Raw genomic sequence first — 16494 nt, 5'->3', positions numbered from 1 at the left:
AAAAAAAAAAAACCTGTGGGGACTTTCAAAGTTGGACTGCATGTATTACATTTTGTATTATGTATGGATATCAGTTTATGGAGTCAGGGGTGGAATGTGCCTTGCCTCAGGTGTCCCCCTTGAACTTCTGTGTTCCAAATACCAGGTTCCCAGCTGGTGGCAATTTGGGAATCGGATCGTCCTAGAAGTGAGGTATTGCTGGTGATGGGCTTATGAGTGGTGTAGCCAGCTTCCCCTTGCCAGTGTTTGGCACACTCTTCTGTTGCTATTGCCTGATGCAGGCCAGGAGGTGATGTCCACCCTCTGCTCATGCCATCATTTTCCCCTGCCATCATGGAGCTTCCCTGAGTCTGTAAGCCAAAATAAACCCTTTCCTCCCACAAGCTGCTCTTGATCAGGTGTTTTCTGCCAGCAACACAAAGCTGACTGTGATGCCACCAAACTGAGTTCCCTGGAAGTGGAGGCAGCCCATCAATCATCTGTGTGACTGGAGGCAAATGCCCAATACTTAACTGTTGGTGTAAGTAATCAGAGAAGGAAAACTGAAACTCCAGAATAAGCTGACCCAAGTTGATAATGGGAAAAATGCAAATATTTTAAAATATCTTTATTTTTTATATCAAGCAAACAAAATAATTTCAAAATATGATCCCTGGATTAAACAGATCTCCTTCATAATGACACCTAATCAGAGATACTATGTCAGTTAATAGATAATGGGGACCATGCATGATCACTTAAGTCACTTTATCACTGTACTTTTAATAATATGATTCATTTTCCATCACATACTTAGCCTGCTGAATGAACCTCATGACAAAACAGATCACAGAGGACAGCTCAGTTTAACCTGAGGGGATTTTAAAGGAAATGTCAGGACCCCTGACTAGAAGCTTGCGCTAGTTTGGTGTAGACAAATGTTCAAGGAAGGCTAAGGAGACTGTCCTCTACCCTCTGAAGAGGTGGTCTAAGGAAGGGGGACCAGGCCTTCGTGGGAACGTACAAGCTACCACGATGAACCAATGAAGACTCCTGCTAGCAGCTAGCCACCTTCAGAAAGCCGCAGCCGGAGCCAGAAACAAAACATGGAGCGGTGCGTACAAATGCAAGCATGATTGGCTTTGCGGTCTGCAAATAATCTTCAAAATGCCAAGCATTTCGTTCTTCATTTTTTCTTTCTTTCTTGCCTTGGCTCTTTTCTGACGTGAGAAGCTATGGGCGTACATGGGACGCAGGATGGCCTACTGATGGACCTTCTCGAAGTATTCCCTGGAAGCCACCGGACTCGGCTTGATCTGAAAATAAGAAAACATTTAATTGGGTAAGAGTGATTGTTGAAAACTCCTACTAGTTTTTCACTAAGCTTTTTTTTTTTTTTTTTAATTTTTAAGATTTATTTACAAGTAGAGAAAGACTCAGAGAGAGAGAGAGTGTGGATGCACTAACCACTGCAAACAAATGCCAGATGCATGAGACTACTTTGTGCATCTGGGTTTATGTGGGTATTGGAGAATCGAACCAGGCTGTCAGCTTTACAAGCAAGTGCCTTAACTACTGAGCAATCCCTCCAGTTACCTCCCCCCTTTTTTTCTTTTCAATTATTTTTATTAACATCTTCCATGATTATAAAAAATATCCCATGGTAATACCCTCCCTCCCCCCACTTTCTCTTTTGAAATTCCATTCTCCATCATATCCCCTCCCCATCTCAATCAGTCTCTCTTTTATTTTGATGTCATGATCTTTTCCTCCTATTATGATGATCTTGTGTAGGTAGTGTCAGGCACTGTGAGGTCACATATATCCAGCCCTCCCCTTTTTTTCTTTTGGTTTTTCGAGGTAGGGTCTCACTCTAGCCCAGGCTAACCCAGACCTCACCGTGTACTCCCCAGGCTGGCCTTGAACTCACAGCAATTCTGCTACCTCTTCCTCCCAAGCATTGGGATTAAAGGTGTGAGACACCACACCCAGCATCCTTCACCTTTTAAAATCAGCTGACTCAGTCAAAACATGTGGATGGGTGCTGGAGAGATGGCTTAGTGGTTAAGGCATTTGCCTGTGAAGCCAAAGGACTCAGGTTCAATTCTCCATGACCCACGTAAGCCAGATGCACAAGGGGCACATGCATCTGGAGTTCATTTGCAGTGGCTGGAGGCCCTGTCATGCCCATTCTCTCTCTGTCTGCTTGCAAATAAATTAATTAATTTTAAAAATATGTGGATGGACCCTTCTACACTGCTGGTGGGAATGCAATATGGTCCAGCCATTGTGGAAAACAGTGTGGAGGTTCCTAAAACAGCTAAACATTGATCTACCATATGACCCAGCTATAGCACTCCTAAGCATATATCCTAAGGACTCATCTCATTTCCTTAGAAGTACATGCTCAACCATGTTTATTGCTGCTCAATTTATAATAGCTGGGAAATGGAACCAGCCTACATGTCCCTCACCTGATGAGTGGATAATGAAGATGTGGCACATTTATACAATGGAGTTCTACTCAGTGGTAAAGAAAAATGAAGTTATGAAATTTGCAGAAAAATGGATGGACCTGGAAAGTATTATACTAAGTGAGGTAACCCAGGCCCAGAAAGCCAAGCGCCACATGTTCTCTCTCATATGTGGATCCTAGCTACAGATGACTGGGCTTCTGCATGAGAATGAAAATACTTAGTAGCAGAGGCCAGTAAGGTAAAAAGGAGACATAAAGGGTAGAGAAAGGAAGGGAGGACGATACTTAATAGGTTGATATTGTATATATGTAATTGCAATGATTGTAATGGGCAGGTAATATGATGGAGAATGGAATTTCAAATGGGAAAGTGTGGGGGTAGGGAGGGAGGGAATTACCATGGGATATATTTTATAATCATGGAAAATGTTAATAAAAATTTAAAAAATAATATGTGGATGGGCTGGAGAGATGGCTTAGCGGTTAAGCGCTTGCCTGTGAAGCCTAAGGACCCTGGTTCAAGGCTCGATTCCCCCAGACCCACGTTAGCCAGATGCACAAGGGGGCGCACATGTCTGGAGTTCGTTTGTAATGGCTGGAGGCCCTGATGGGCCCATTCTCTCTCTCTCCTTTCTCTGTCTATCACTCTGAAATAAATAAATAAAGATAAACAAAAATTTTTTAAAATATGGGGATGGGGCTGGAGAGATGGCTTAGCAGTTAAGGCATTTGCCTGCAAAGCCAAAGGACCCAAGTTCAATTCCCCAGGAGCCACGTAAGCCAGATGCACAAGGTGGTACATGCATTGGAGTTTGAGTTCATTTAGTGGCTAAAGGCCCTGACATGTGCATTCTGTCTCTCTACCCCTCTCACTCTGTGAAATAAATAAAATATTGAAAAAAAATGTGGCTGGACATTAACTAACAGCCTGCCTGGGTCCCCTCCACATACATCCTCACCCCACAACTCCACTTGGCATGCACCCTTGCACCCTCCTAGGTATGTCACCCGGGAGGCAGGGAAGACATGGGGCCTTCTGTTAAGGTCCCACTGCTCTGAGGAGAAGAACATACTGTAGGGGACTCTGGTGTCCAGTTTGCTGGGCAGACTTCTCCGTGGGCCTCCACAAACTGGAACGCCTTCACCAAGCGGAGGGTCTCTTCCACACTGCGGCCGACTGGGAGGTCGTTGACACTGAGGTGCTTGATGACTCCGTTGGGGTCAATTATGAAGAGGCCCCTGCACCGGAATGTGTTCATTAGTATGTCAGCGATATCAGCCCCAAACCCCTCTTCCTGTACCCTTTAATTCTCCTTTTAGTAATCTTATTTAAATTGAGCCCAATAAAAACAAGCAAACCGAAAATGTAATAGCAACGTCGGAATGGATCCCATGAGCGGGATGACACTAAAATATGGGAAAGCATGAGGTCCAAAGTAAGGAACTGATCTTACCTGAGTGCAATGCCAGCACCTTCCAAAAGCACACCATAGTCCCGGGATATTTGCTTCGTTAAATCCGACAGGAGTGTGATGTTCATGTGGCCCAAACCACCACTCTAAGGAAAATGCAAGCACACTAGCTGTTTGGGGTGGCGTCAGGTATTATGAACCACGTAACAATGTTTGAAATCAACAATAATGGTGATAAGCAATAGCAACTGCATACAAATGAATTACTTCTCTTAACTCACCTCCTCCTTACAACCAGCCTAAAATATAGACAATTATCATGGTCTTTTTTTTTCTTTTTTTGGTTTTTTTGAGGTAGGGTCTCACACTAGCCCAGGCTGACCTGGAATTCACTATGGAGTCTCAGGGTGGCCTAGAACTTACAGTGATCCTCCTACCTCTGCCTCCCAGTACTGGGATTAAAGGCATGAGCCACCATGCCCAGCTATCATGGTCATTTTAAAAAATATTTTTAGCCAGGTGTGGTGGCACACACCTTTAATCTCAGCACTCGGGAGGCAGAGATAGGAGGATCATCGTTGGAGGCCATTTTGAGACTATATAGTGAATTCCAGGTCAGCCTGGGTGAGACCCTACCTCAAAAAACAACACAAAAATTTTATTTATTTATTCACAAGTAGAGAGGGATGGGGAGAGAGAGAGAGAGAATGAATATGAGAAAGGGAGGCCAGGGCCTCGTGCTCGTGCAAATAAACTCCAGATACATGCACCACTTGTACAGCTGCCTTTACGTGGGCACTGGGGAGATCAAACCCAGGCTGGCAAGCTTTACAGGTAGGTGCCTTTATCGTTAAGCCATTTCTCCAGCCCTACTATGGACATTTTATTTTATTTTATTTTTGTTGTTTATTTTTATATATTTGAGAGCAACAGACAGAGAAAGAGGCTGGTAGAAAGAGAGAGAGGGAATGGGCACACCAGGGCCTCCAGCCACTGCAAACGAACTCCACATGTGTGCGCCCCCTTGTGCATCTGGCTCACATAGGTTCTGGGGAATCGAACCTGAGTCCTTGGCTTTATAGGAAAGCACCTTAACCGTAAAGCCATCCCTCCAGCCTTCATTTCCTCATTTTTAAGATGACCATGGTAGGGCTAGAGAGATAGCTTAGTGGTTAAGAGCTTGCCTGTGAAGCCTAAGGATCTCAGTTTGAGGCTCGATTCCCCTGGACCGACGTGAGCCAGATGCACAAGGTGGTGCATGTGTCTGGAGTTTGTTTGTGGTGGCTGGAGGCCTTGGTGTGCCCATTCTCTCTCTCCCACTCTTTTTCTATCAAATGAATAAATAGTAAAAATAAAATATATAGAAAAAAAGATAAAGATGAGGAAATAAAGGCACAAAAATGCCAAGTAAACTTTTTTCAGGCTGCGTCTAGAAAGAGGCAGAGGAAAGCTTTAAACCTAACACTGTAGGCCTTTCTTTTTCTTTTTCCTTGTTTTTTATTTATTTTTTAATTTTTTCCTTTTTTGGTTTTTCAAGGTAGGGTCTCACTCTAGCCCAGTCTGACCTAGAATTCATTCTGTAGTCTCAAGGTATCCTTGAATTCATGGTGATCCTCCTACCTCTACCAGAGTACTGAATTAAAGGCATGTGCCACCATGCCCAGCTCTCTCTCTTTGTTTTTTTTTTAATTTATTTGAGAGCAACAGACATAGAGAGAAAGACAGATAGACGGAGAGAGAGAATGGGCGCACCAGGGCATCCAGCCTCTGCAAACGAACTCCAGATGTGTGCGCCCCCTTGTGCATCTGGCTAACGTGGGGACTGGGGAAGCGAGCCTCGAACTGGGGTCCTTAAGCTTTACAGGCAAGTGCTTAACCGCTAAGCCATCTCTCCAGCCCTCTTTTTCTCTTTTTTAAAGACAGGGTCTTATGTAATCCAGGTTGGCCAGGAGCTTGATATATAACTAACTGGCCTTTCTGCCTTTATCTTCCAGATTATAGGAGGTACCACCATGCCCTGTGATTATGCTAGGGCCTTGTGTGTGCCAGACAAGCTCTCTATCAAGTAAGCGATATTCTCAGCCTTCTATTATTTTTTTTTTTTCAAAGTAGGGTCTCACTCTAGCCCAGGCTGACCTAGAATTCACTATGTAGTCTCAGAATAGCCTCAAACTCACGGTGATCCTCATACCGCTGCCTCTCAAGTGCTGGGATTAAAAGTGTGTGCCACCATGCCTGGTTCCTAATTCTTTTTTTTTTTTTTTTTTGTATTAATTTGAAAGAGAGAGACAGAATGGGTATACCAGGGCCTCTAGTCACTGTAAAATAACTCCAGACACATGCACGACCTTGTGCATCTGGCTTATGTGGGTACTAGGGAATAGAACCTGGGTCCTTAGGCTTTGCAGGTAAGCCCCTTAACCAGTAAGCCCTCTCTCCAGTCCTAACTCTTCTGTTTCTTTTGTTGTTGTTGTTGTTGTTTAATGGAGGTATGGATGCATATGCCAATGTGTGTGTGTGAAGGCCTGGAGCTCACCAAGTAGGCTAGACCCCAGGGGTGCATCTATCCCCACAGTGGTAGAATGACAAGGACACCCCACCCCATCCAGCTCCCTGACATGTGTGCTGGGGACTGAACTCAGGTCCTCATGCACACAAGGCAAGCACTTTACTGAGTAAGCTATCTCCCCAGCCCCAATTTGTCTAATTAAGAAAAAAAATAAAATAACATTAGCCAGGCATGGTGGCACACACCTTTAATCCCAGCACTCGGCTAGCAGAGGTAGGAGGATCGCTGTGAGTTTGAGGCCAGCCTGAGACGACAGAATGAATTCCAGGTCAAGCAAAACAAAACCAAAAAAACCCAAAAAAAAAGAAAGAAAGCTGGGCGTGGTGGCACACGCCTTTAATCCCAGCACTCGGGAGGCAGAGGTAGGAGGATCTCCGAGAGTTCGAGGCCACCCTGAGACTACATAGTGAATTCCAGGTCAGCCTGAGTGAGAGCCTACCTCGAAAAACCAAAAAAAAAAAAAAAAAAAAAAGAAATTGCTTATTTACAGTGTATGTGTGTGGGCATGCCAGAGCCTCTTGCTGTTGCACAAGAACACCACACACTTATGCCACTTTTTGCATCTGGCTTACGTGCGTGGCTTAAGAACTGAACCCAGGCTGGCAAGCAGTGCAGGCATCTTTAACTGCTGAGTCATCTTCCCAGTCCTATTTTCCTAACACTTTAAGCAGTCTTTGAGTACAAGAGTAATTTCTCAAATATAAAAATGGAAAAGGCCTAGAGAGATGGCTCAGTGGTTAAGATGCTTGCCTGCAAATCCTAATGGCCCAGGTTTGATTTCTCCAGTACCAACGTAAAAAAAAAAAGCCAAATGGGGCTGGAGAGATGGCTTAGCAGTTAGGCGCTTGCCTGTGAAGCCTAAGGACCCCGGTTCGAGGCTCGATTCCCCAGGACCCATGTTATCCAGATGCACAAGGGGGCGCACGCATTTGGAGTTCGTTTGCAGTGGCTGGAGGCCCTGGCGCGCCCATTCTCTCTCTCTCTCTCTATCTGCCTTTCTCTCTCTCTCTCTGTCACTCTCAAATAAATAAATAAATAAAAATGAACAAACTTAAAAAAAAAAAAGCCAAATGCACAAAGTGGCCCATGCATCTGGAGTTCATTGGCAGGAGCAGAGGTCCTGGCACATCCATTCTTTCTCTCTCTGCTTGCAAATAAATAGCCACCAAGGGAACACAGTACAGGCCCCAAAGGAGGCATCAGTTCTGAGCCTGTCTCCCGCCTTGCTGAGCCCGTCTCCGTTATTGTCTGACACACATGTACTGTCTAGGGAGTTTCACACAGTTTATAGACTGCCAGTATGAAAGGACCTACTGCAGGGGCTGGGGCCATAGCTCAGTTGGTAGAGTATTTGCCTAGCATGCAACGCCCTGGGTTCAATCCCCAGCATTACATAAAATCATGGGTGGTGGGCTGGACGGATGGCTCAGCGGTTAAGGCACTTGCCTACAATGCCTAATGACCCAGGCTCAATTCCCAAGTACCCACGGCGAGTCAGATGCACAAAGTGGTGCATGCATTAGAGCTTGTTTGTGGTGGCAAGAGGGCCTGGAAGCATCCACTTTCATTTTCTCTGTCCTTGCACATAAATGAAATAAAATAAAATCTTTTTTTTTTTTTAATCATGTGGTGACACAGGTCTGTAAATCCAGTACGAGAGGAAGAGGTAAGAGGATTGGAAGTTCAAGATCGGGGTTGGAGAAATGGTTCAGCAGTTAAAGGAGCTTGCTTACAAAGCCCAATGGCCTGGGTTCGATTGCCCAGCACTCATGTAATGTCAGATGCACAAAGTGACACATGTGACAGCTGTTCGTTTGCAGTGGCAAGAGGCCCTGGCATGCCCATCCTCCTCCCTCCCTCCCTCTCTGTGCTTGAAAATAATGAAAAAAAAAAAAAAAAAAGGGAAGCAGTAGTTTAAGATGATCTTTGGCTACAGAGAGTTTTCAAAGCTAGCCTGGGATAACTGAGACCCTGCCTTTAAAAATGTAAATAAATAAATAAGCCAGGCGTGGTGGTGCACACCTTTTGTCCCCAGCACTTGGGAGACAGAGGTAGGAGGATTGCCATGAGTTCAAGGTCAGCTTGAGACTATATAGTGAATTCCAGGTCAGCCTGGGCTAGAGTGAGACCCTACCCTGAAAAACCAAAACACACAAATAAATAAATATGCCCACTTAGTGGCTTGACAACTTCCAGGTTGATCTTTTATGAGACCTCTTCTATTAGTGCAGGGGATAGCGTAATTGGGGAATGGGCCCAAAGTTACAGTTAAATAGGAATAGCTCTGACCTACTGCACAAGGTGGCTACAGTCAGTAATAACATGATTTTATACACACACACACATATACATATATATGTATGTTTTCTCTGTCCTCTCTCTACATATGTGTGTGTGTGCAGAGAGAGAGATTTTTTTTTTGTCTTTTTGAGGGTTTCCCTCTAGTCCAGGGTGACCTGAAATTCACTATGCTGTCTCAAGCTGGCCTCAATCTCACAGCAGTCCTCCTACCTTTGCCTCCCGAGTTCTGAGATTAAAGTTGTGTACCATGCCTGGCATGCTGTGTGTTTTAAACTAGCTAAAAGATTTGGATTGTCTCACCAGAAAAAAAAAAAAAAAAAAATGAGTAATGTTTGAGGACAGAAGTGTTCAATAGCCTGGTTTGGTCATTTCACAATGTATACATAACGGGTAGCAAGAAACATCACATTGTATCCCATAAACGTACACAGTGTATCTTATTGTATTATATACTGTTTGTCAATTAAAAAGGACCTGCCTTCCTCGGTGTGTTGATCCAGGCAAGATGGCTGAAGTGGGAGTCCACGGACACGGCAACCACTTCACAGTTCACGTCGTGGAACTCATTGGCTTTGTCACTAAAAGCAACAATTTCCGTAGGACACACAAAGGTGCTTGGAAAAGAAAAAAGGCAGGTGGTTTCATCAGATAATTTTTTAAAAAGCATTTAAAGTGTAAGTAGTAAGTAATCTAAAAACCAGTTCAAGGGCTGGAGAGATGGCTTAGCGGTTAAGCGCTTGCCTGTGAAGCCTAAGGACCCCGGTTCGAGGCTCGGTTCCCCAGGTCCTGCGTTAGCCAGATGCACAAGGGGGCGCACGCGTCTGGAGTTCGTTTGCAGAGGCTGGAAGCCCTGGCACGCCCATTCTCTCTCTCTCCCTCTATCTGTCTTTCTCTCTGTGTGTCGCTCCCAAATAAATAAAAATAAAAAAAATTAAAAAAAAAAGCACCTCTTACAGCTCCGCTTCAGATGGCCAAGGCCACCTGAGAAGCAGCCAGAAAGAATCCTCTTCTTGGGCTGGAGGGATAGCTTAGTGGTTAAGGCGTTTGCCTGACTAGCCAAAGGCCCCTGGTTCAATTCCCTAGCACCCACGTAAGCCAGATGCACAATGAGGTGCACACATCTGGAGTTCATTTGCAGTGGCTGGAGGCCCTGGCGGGTACTCCCTCCCCCTCTCTTTTTTTTTTTTTCTCTGTCAAATAAATAATTAAAATATTTTTTTTTTTTTAAAGAATCCTCTCCTTTGCCCGACACCCAACAGCTAACTAAAAACAGGCAATCTCAGTGTGGGGTGGGGATCAGCCCCTGATCTCAGAACATGAATCACACTTACAAATCCAAAGGGTAGAAGAAGAGCACCAAGTATTTCCCCTTAAAGTCATCAAGGCTTATCTCCTTGAACTCTCCACTGACAACAGCTGTGCCCTTAAAATAGGGCGCATGCTGGGTGACAGCAGGGGCATGGTCCGCTGCACCTGAAAGAGACCCGTACTTGGATGAACCTCGTCACTGGTCACATTAAGCACCACTGTGATTTTAAACTCCTTATGCAACTAACCAGGACTATAAATGGAGGAGGTTCCATTCATTTGTATGCGTTGGGTGCAATGATCATTATAAACACTCCACAAAGTGCTACATTATACACCAATTTTATTCAATGACAAGGAGAACCCTCATTTTTTACTATTTTATCTTTATTATTTATTGGCAAGAGAGAGAGTATGGGTGCACCAGGGCCTCCAGCCACTGCAAACAAACTCCAGATGCAAGCATCCCCTTGTGCATTTGGCTTATGTAGGTCCTGGGTAGTTGAACCTGAGTCCTTTGGCTTTGCAGGCAAGCGCCTTAACCTCTAAGCCATCTCTCCAGCTCAAAAAGCCTTCCCCTCACCCCCAACGTAGGATCTCACTGGCCTAAAGTTCCCTATGTAGTCTCAGGCTGGCCTCGAACTCATGGAGGTTTTCCTACCTGTGCTTCCTAAGTGCTGGGATTAAAGCCATGCACCACCATACCCAGCTAGGAAAAACTTTTTTCAGATTTGTTTGTTTGTTTGTTTTTCAAGGTAAGGTCTCACTGTAGCTCAGGCTGACCTGGAATTCACTATATAGTCTCAGGGTGGCCTTGAACTCACAGCAATCCTCCTATTTCTGCCTCCCAAGTGCTGGGATTAAAGGTGTGCGCCACCACGCCTGGCTGGAAAAAAACTATTTTAAAAAGTGCCATAGGAGGCTGGGGAAATGGCTTAGCGGTATGGCATTTGCCTGTGAAGCCTAAGAACCCAGGTTCGATTCCCCAGGACCCAACATAAGCCAGATGCACAAAGGGGCACATGCGTCTGGAGTTTGTATGCAGTGGCTAGAAGCCCTGGCGTGCCCATTCTGTCTTTCTCTCTGTCTCTATCTCATAAATAAATAAATATATATTTTTTAAAAGTGCCATAGATCTGGGAGGTAGTGGTAGAGGTAGGACTGCTGTGATTTCGAGGCCACCCTGAGACTACATTGTTAATTCCAGGTCAGCCTGGGCCAGAGTGAGACCCTACCTCGAAAAAAGCAAAAAGAAAGTACCATAGGTTTTTCTCTCTCAAATAAATTAGTATATAAGTAAAATTTTTAAAAAGGGGTTGGAGAGATGGCTCAGCAGTTAAGGCTCTTGCCTGCAAAGCCTAAGGACCCAGGCTCAATTTCCCAGTACCCATATAAAGCCAGATGAATAAGGTGGTTGCCTGTATCTGGGGTTTGTTTGCAGTGGCTAGAGGCCCTGGTGTGCCCATTTGCTCCCTCTTTCTCTCTCAAATAAATAAATAAGTAATGCCACAGGAACTAAAAGAACAGATTCAAGAAAATAGCAGAGTTGGAGATGGGTTTATTTTTGTTTAAATTTTTATTTTATTTATTTGAGAGATACAGAGGCAGATTAGAGAGAAAGGGAAGGAGAGGATGGGCGTGCCAGGGTCTCCAGCCACTGTAAACCTCTGGATACATGTGCCATTTTGTGCATCTGGTTTAAGCAGGTCATGAGGAATCAAACCTGGGTCCTTTGGCTTTGCAGGCAAGAGGCTTAACCACTAAGCCAACCCTCCAGCCCTTGTTTTTTTAAATTAATTAATTAATTTATTTTTATTTTTGTTTTTTTGAGGTAGGGTCTCACTCTAGCTCAGGCTGACCTGGAATTTATATAGTCTCAGGGTGGCCTCAAACTCACAGTGATCCTCCTACCTCTGCCTCCCAAGTGCTGGGATTAAAGGCATAGACCACCATGCCCAGCTTAATTTATTTTTTTATTGACAACTTCCGTAATTATAGACAATAACCCATGGTAATTCTCCCCCGCTCCCTGTTTTTTTTTGAAGCAGTTTCTCACTCTGGAGCCTAGGCTGGCCTTCAACTCATGGTGATCCTCCTACCTCAGCCTTCCAAGTGTTGGGATGAAAGGTGTGCGCCACCCTATGCTTGCCTGAATATAGATTTTAAACAAGGCTCCATTTCATCAAGGCCTGGACACAGAGCAGGAATAGACAAGGCACGCGTATCACAGGGAACGGTGTAGGCACGGCTGGACTTGGGTATGAGGAAGAGCAGATGGTTCACTTTTCACAGGAGAAAGCCGGGTGTTAGGGGAGAAGAGGGGCTCTGGCCTAGGAGAGGCTGTCTTCAGAATGATGGGGGGGCGGCCGGGCGAGGCTGATTGCCGTTATCTCGGTGACCCGCATCGAGGTGTGGCCGAGAGAAGAGAACAGGAAGAAACAAAAGTGGATGCAAAACACGGATCAAGTCTGGAGAGGGGATGGGGGGCGGGGGAGGACTAATTCAGTGGTAGAGCATGAAAAAGCCCTGGGTTCCATTCCCAGCGAGCCCCCAAACCTGGAGAGAACTTGCTTCTACCTGGGAATGAGGGACAAAGGATGCCCACTGTCTAGCGTCTGAGACTGCCACAGATAGACCCAAGGAGAGCTGCTGGGGCGGGAGGGAGGAGAGGAAAACTGAAGCCTGTTTCTTCAGAGCACTACTCCACCAACACACGATTTGTTTGATTTGTTCTTGAAATTTGTAAGTACTCAAAAAAATTTCAATGAAAGACATTTTACCCACAAAAACTAAAGTATACCCCCAACACAGTTAGGTATCAAATAGGTGTTCTTGGGCTGGGGAGATGGCTTAGCAGTTAAGGCGCTGTCTGCAAAGCTAAAGGACCCAGGTTCAATTCCCTAGTATCCACATAAGCTAGATACACAAGGTGGTGCATGTGTCTGGAGTTTGTTTGCAGTGGCTGAAGGTCCTGGTGCACTCATCCTCTCTTTCAAATAAATAAATAAAATATTAGAAAAAAAATAGGTGTCCTTCAAAGGCAAGACAAATCGAAAAGAACCATTTCCAAGTACCACTGCTCATCTGAGACTGACCTTGTCAAGGCCCCAAGCCTACAGGATGGAGTCTGGTTTTACTGTATCCATGGTGTCTCTCCAGACCCTGGTTGTCTTTTTATTATTAAGTTGTAAATCCTTTGGTTTGTTTTCTTGAGGTAGGGTCTCACATAGTAGTTTAGGTTCTCCTGAACTCACTATGTAGGCCAGGCTGTTCTTGAACTTCTGTCAGTCCTCACTCAAATCCTCCTGCCTCAGCCTCCTAAGTGCTGGGATTACAGGTGTGCACTACCATGCCTGACTATAGTTTTCTTCTTCATGTTTTCTGAAGGATATATCTTAAATTTTTTAAAAATATTTTTATTTATTTATTTACAAGCAGAGAGAGATAGCCATATATAGTATATTATGACACACACACACATATATATATATGTAATTTCTTTTTTGTTTTTTCTTTTCGAGGTAGGGTTTCACTCTAGCCCAGGCTGACCTGGAATTCACTCTGTATTCTCAAGGTGGTCTCGAACTCATGGTGATGCTCCTACCTCTGCCTCCGAGTGCTGGGGTTAAAGGTGTGCGCCACCACGACCGGTTCATGTTACATTTTACTTATTTATTTATTTTTGGTTTTTCAAGGTAGGATTTTACCCTAGCCCGGACTGACCTGGAATTTACTATGTAGTCTCAGGGTGGCCTTGAACTCATGCTGATTCTCCTACCTCTGGGATTAAAGGCATGCACCACCACACCCAGCCTCATGCTATATTTTTAAAAAATTACTTATTTGCTATTTTTTTTTTAAGCTCCAAGGACAGTCTAATGTACAGCCAGTATCGAGAGCTGCTGTCCCACGTAGACTTGCTGATTCATGTTCTCTTTATCTGGGCCCAACCAGGGAATGAGAGTGACACTTACTGGTGCTAAAGGCAAATTTTCCTTGGGCAGAGCCAGGCCATGGCGTGTTTGTCAAGCACGTTCTTCTAGAAGCAATAGGCATAAGGGAAGCAGAGGAAGAAATGCCTTTGGAAATGGTGCTCACGTGCCGAGCAACCTGGAAAAGAAAAATGCTCTCTGTTAGCACGACTTTCTGGAGGGGTGATGAAGCCTCAGCCTGCTGGGATGGTGCAGTGTGTTAACAATGGCCGCAGATGTCTCTTGTCCCTAATAAGCCAAATACTAAACCTAAAACTCTCAGAGCATGGTGGCATGTGTGTGTGTGTTCATGTGTGACCACAGCTTGACATTGTCTGTCTTACTCAATTACTTCCCCCCCCTTTTTTTTTTTCCGAGGTAGGGTCTCACTCTAGCTCAGGCTGACCTGGAATTCACTATGTAGTCTCAGGGTAGCCTCGAACTCACGGTGATCCTCCTACCTCTGCCTCCTGAGTGCTGGGATTACCACGGGCTTCCATCTCATTTATTTTTATTTTTATTTTTAAAATTTTATTAACATTTTCCATGATTATAAAATATATCCTCCATCTCATTTTTTGAGAGGGGTCTCTCCACTGATTTGTGTAGACTAGATAGCCAGTAAGCCCCAGTGATCCTCCTGGCCCACCACTCCGGAGGTAGCACCAGGGCTCATGCATGGGGCTGGAATCAGAACTCGGGTCCTCATGGAGGCATAGCAAGCATTTTACCCACTGAGTCGTCGCCCCAGCCTTGAGCCTTCAGTCCTTGACATTCTTTTCTGCTTCCTTCAAGATTGCAAGGAGGAAAGAATTGAAAGAACAGACTCAAGAATAAAAGTCTCGGGCTGGAAGCGGGGCGTGGTGGCTCACACCTTTAATCCCAGCACTATGGAGGCAGAGGTAGGAGGATCGCCGTGAGTTCGAGGCCGCCCTGAGATTATATAGTAAATTCCAGGTCAGCCTGAGCTATAGTGAAACCCTACCTCGAAAAACCAGGAAAAAAAAAAATCTCGGGCTGGCTTAGCAGTTTAGATGTTTGTCTGCAAAGCCAAAGAACCCTGGTTCGATTCTCCAGGACCAACGTAATGAGTGCAGTGGCCCTGGCGCACCCACTCTCTCTTTCTCAACTAAATAAATAAAATATGTATTTTTAAATTTTTATTAGCATTTTTCCATGATTATAAAAAATCCCGTGTTAATTCCCTCCCTCCCCCCCACACTTTCTCCTTTGAAATTCCATTCTCCATCATATTACCTCCCCGTAACAATCATTGTACTTACATATATACAATATCAACCTAAAAAATATATTTTTTAAAAAAGAATAAAACTCTCCAAACAGAGGGCAGCCAGGCTGTGAGTACTTGAGCCCTTTCCTCGTTTTATGCTGCACGTGCTCCAAGTTAAGGTTTTCCTGGAGCAGAGAAGGCCCTTCCAGCCCCACAGACCAGCAAACAAGTTAGGGCAGAGTTCATGCTCTGCACAGGGCTCAGGGGAAGATCACGCTCAACTTTAGTGCCCAGCATGCCGCAGAGAGAAAGAAGGAACCCCCCCCCTTGAGCCCCGCGATGAGAAAGAGGGGCGACTGGGTGGCAGGAGGGCCCTGGGCTAAGCCCACCCCAGAGGACGGCGGGTTACTCCTGCGAGTCAGGCGCAGCGAGTGGGAGGGGAAAGGGGCTCGGGTGCCCCCGATTTACACCCAGGCTATTCGGGGAGCTCCCAGCATCGCAGGCATCACTCTGGTCCTAAGGGAAGGGAGGCGGGTTCAGAAAGGCGAAGTCACTCGCCCAAGGTCATGGTCAGCGACAGATCGTGGACGGGAGTGGAGGGGGGCGCGCAGGACGCCGGCCTCGGGGACCAGCAGCAGGTGCTTGGGTGGCGATCGCGCTGGGGACCCGCGGCCCGGCGCGTGGAGGCCACGGCGGGCAGGGGAGGGAAGGGCAGTCCTGCGCAGGCGCTTCCCGGCTGAGGCCTCTGCGTCCACTACCCGTCCTCGCGGGCACTGACCGGGGCAGGACAAAAAATGGCCTCAGCCCCGGGAGGGCGCCGTCCCGTCCGGGAAGCAGTGTCAAGGGCCACTTGCAATGTCTACGCCTGTCCCCAGCCGGCGGGCACTCACCGCAGCCCGGAGCAGCCTTCCCGCAGCCGCCGCCATCTTCACTCGTGCGCTCCGGGGCCCCGCGGGCGCCGCGAGGCCGGGAAGGGGCCAGGGCGAGGGGCGTGGCCGCAGGGGGCGTGGCCTCGCGGGAGGGCCTAGCGGCTGGAAGAGCCTTGGGCGGGGGCGTGGCCTCGCTGGCAGGGGCGGGGCTTCGCTGGAAGGTCTCCTGCGGGGCGGGGCCTAGGTTAGGCGTGGGTTGTGGGCGGGGTCTAGAGTGCAGGGCTGACTTATTGGGAGGCGGAGCTTAAGCGGACAGGGTGGAGCCTTTGGGAGAGGAGGGTCCTGGGGGAGAGGGGTGGCGGAGGATCTCCTCTTCCT

At 46.3% G+C, this 16494-nt stretch overlaps 1 protein-coding gene across 1 annotated transcript; it reads right to left on the bottom strand.

The window, feature by feature from the left end:
- Positions 1–592: 592 nt before the first annotated feature.
- Prdx3 (peroxiredoxin 3) lies at positions 593–16232 on the bottom strand. Its single transcript, XM_045157748.1, has 7 exons — positions 16138–16232; positions 14020–14155; positions 10069–10210; positions 9216–9351; positions 3910–4013; positions 3529–3694; positions 593–1295 (listed from the first exon to the last, which is right to left on the bottom strand). Exons 1-7 carry the CDS (start codon positions 16171–16173, stop codon positions 1242–1244), a joined length of 774 nt encoding a protein of 257 aa, XP_045013683.1. The 5' UTR covers positions 16174–16232; the 3' UTR covers positions 593–1241.
- Positions 16233–16494: the final 262 nt, after the last annotated feature.

The sequence above is a fragment of the Jaculus jaculus genome, chromosome 1 (assembly GCF_020740685.1).
Source record: "Jaculus jaculus isolate mJacJac1 chromosome 1, mJacJac1.mat.Y.cur, whole genome shotgun sequence".
NCBI lineage: Eukaryota > Metazoa > Chordata > Mammalia > Rodentia > Dipodidae > Jaculus > Jaculus jaculus.
The sequence above is the reverse complement of the archived record's forward strand: the minus strand, read 5'-3'. Positions and strand labels throughout refer to the sequence as shown.

Bases quoted from the DNA above. Each gene is read 5' to 3' on its own strand.
- Prdx3 (XM_045157748.1), bottom strand. From the start codon at position 16,173: ATGGCGGCGGCTGCGGGAAGGCTGCTCCGGGCTGCG. The intron at 9,352-10,068 runs GTAAGTGTGATT...TTCTTTTCCAAG, and splicing joins TTCTTCTACCCTTTGGATTT to CACCTTTGTGTGTCCTACGG. The intron at 3,695-3,909 runs GTAAGATCAGTT...ATTCCGGTGCAG, and splicing joins GGTGCTGGCATTGCACTCAG to GGGCCTCTTCATAATTGACC.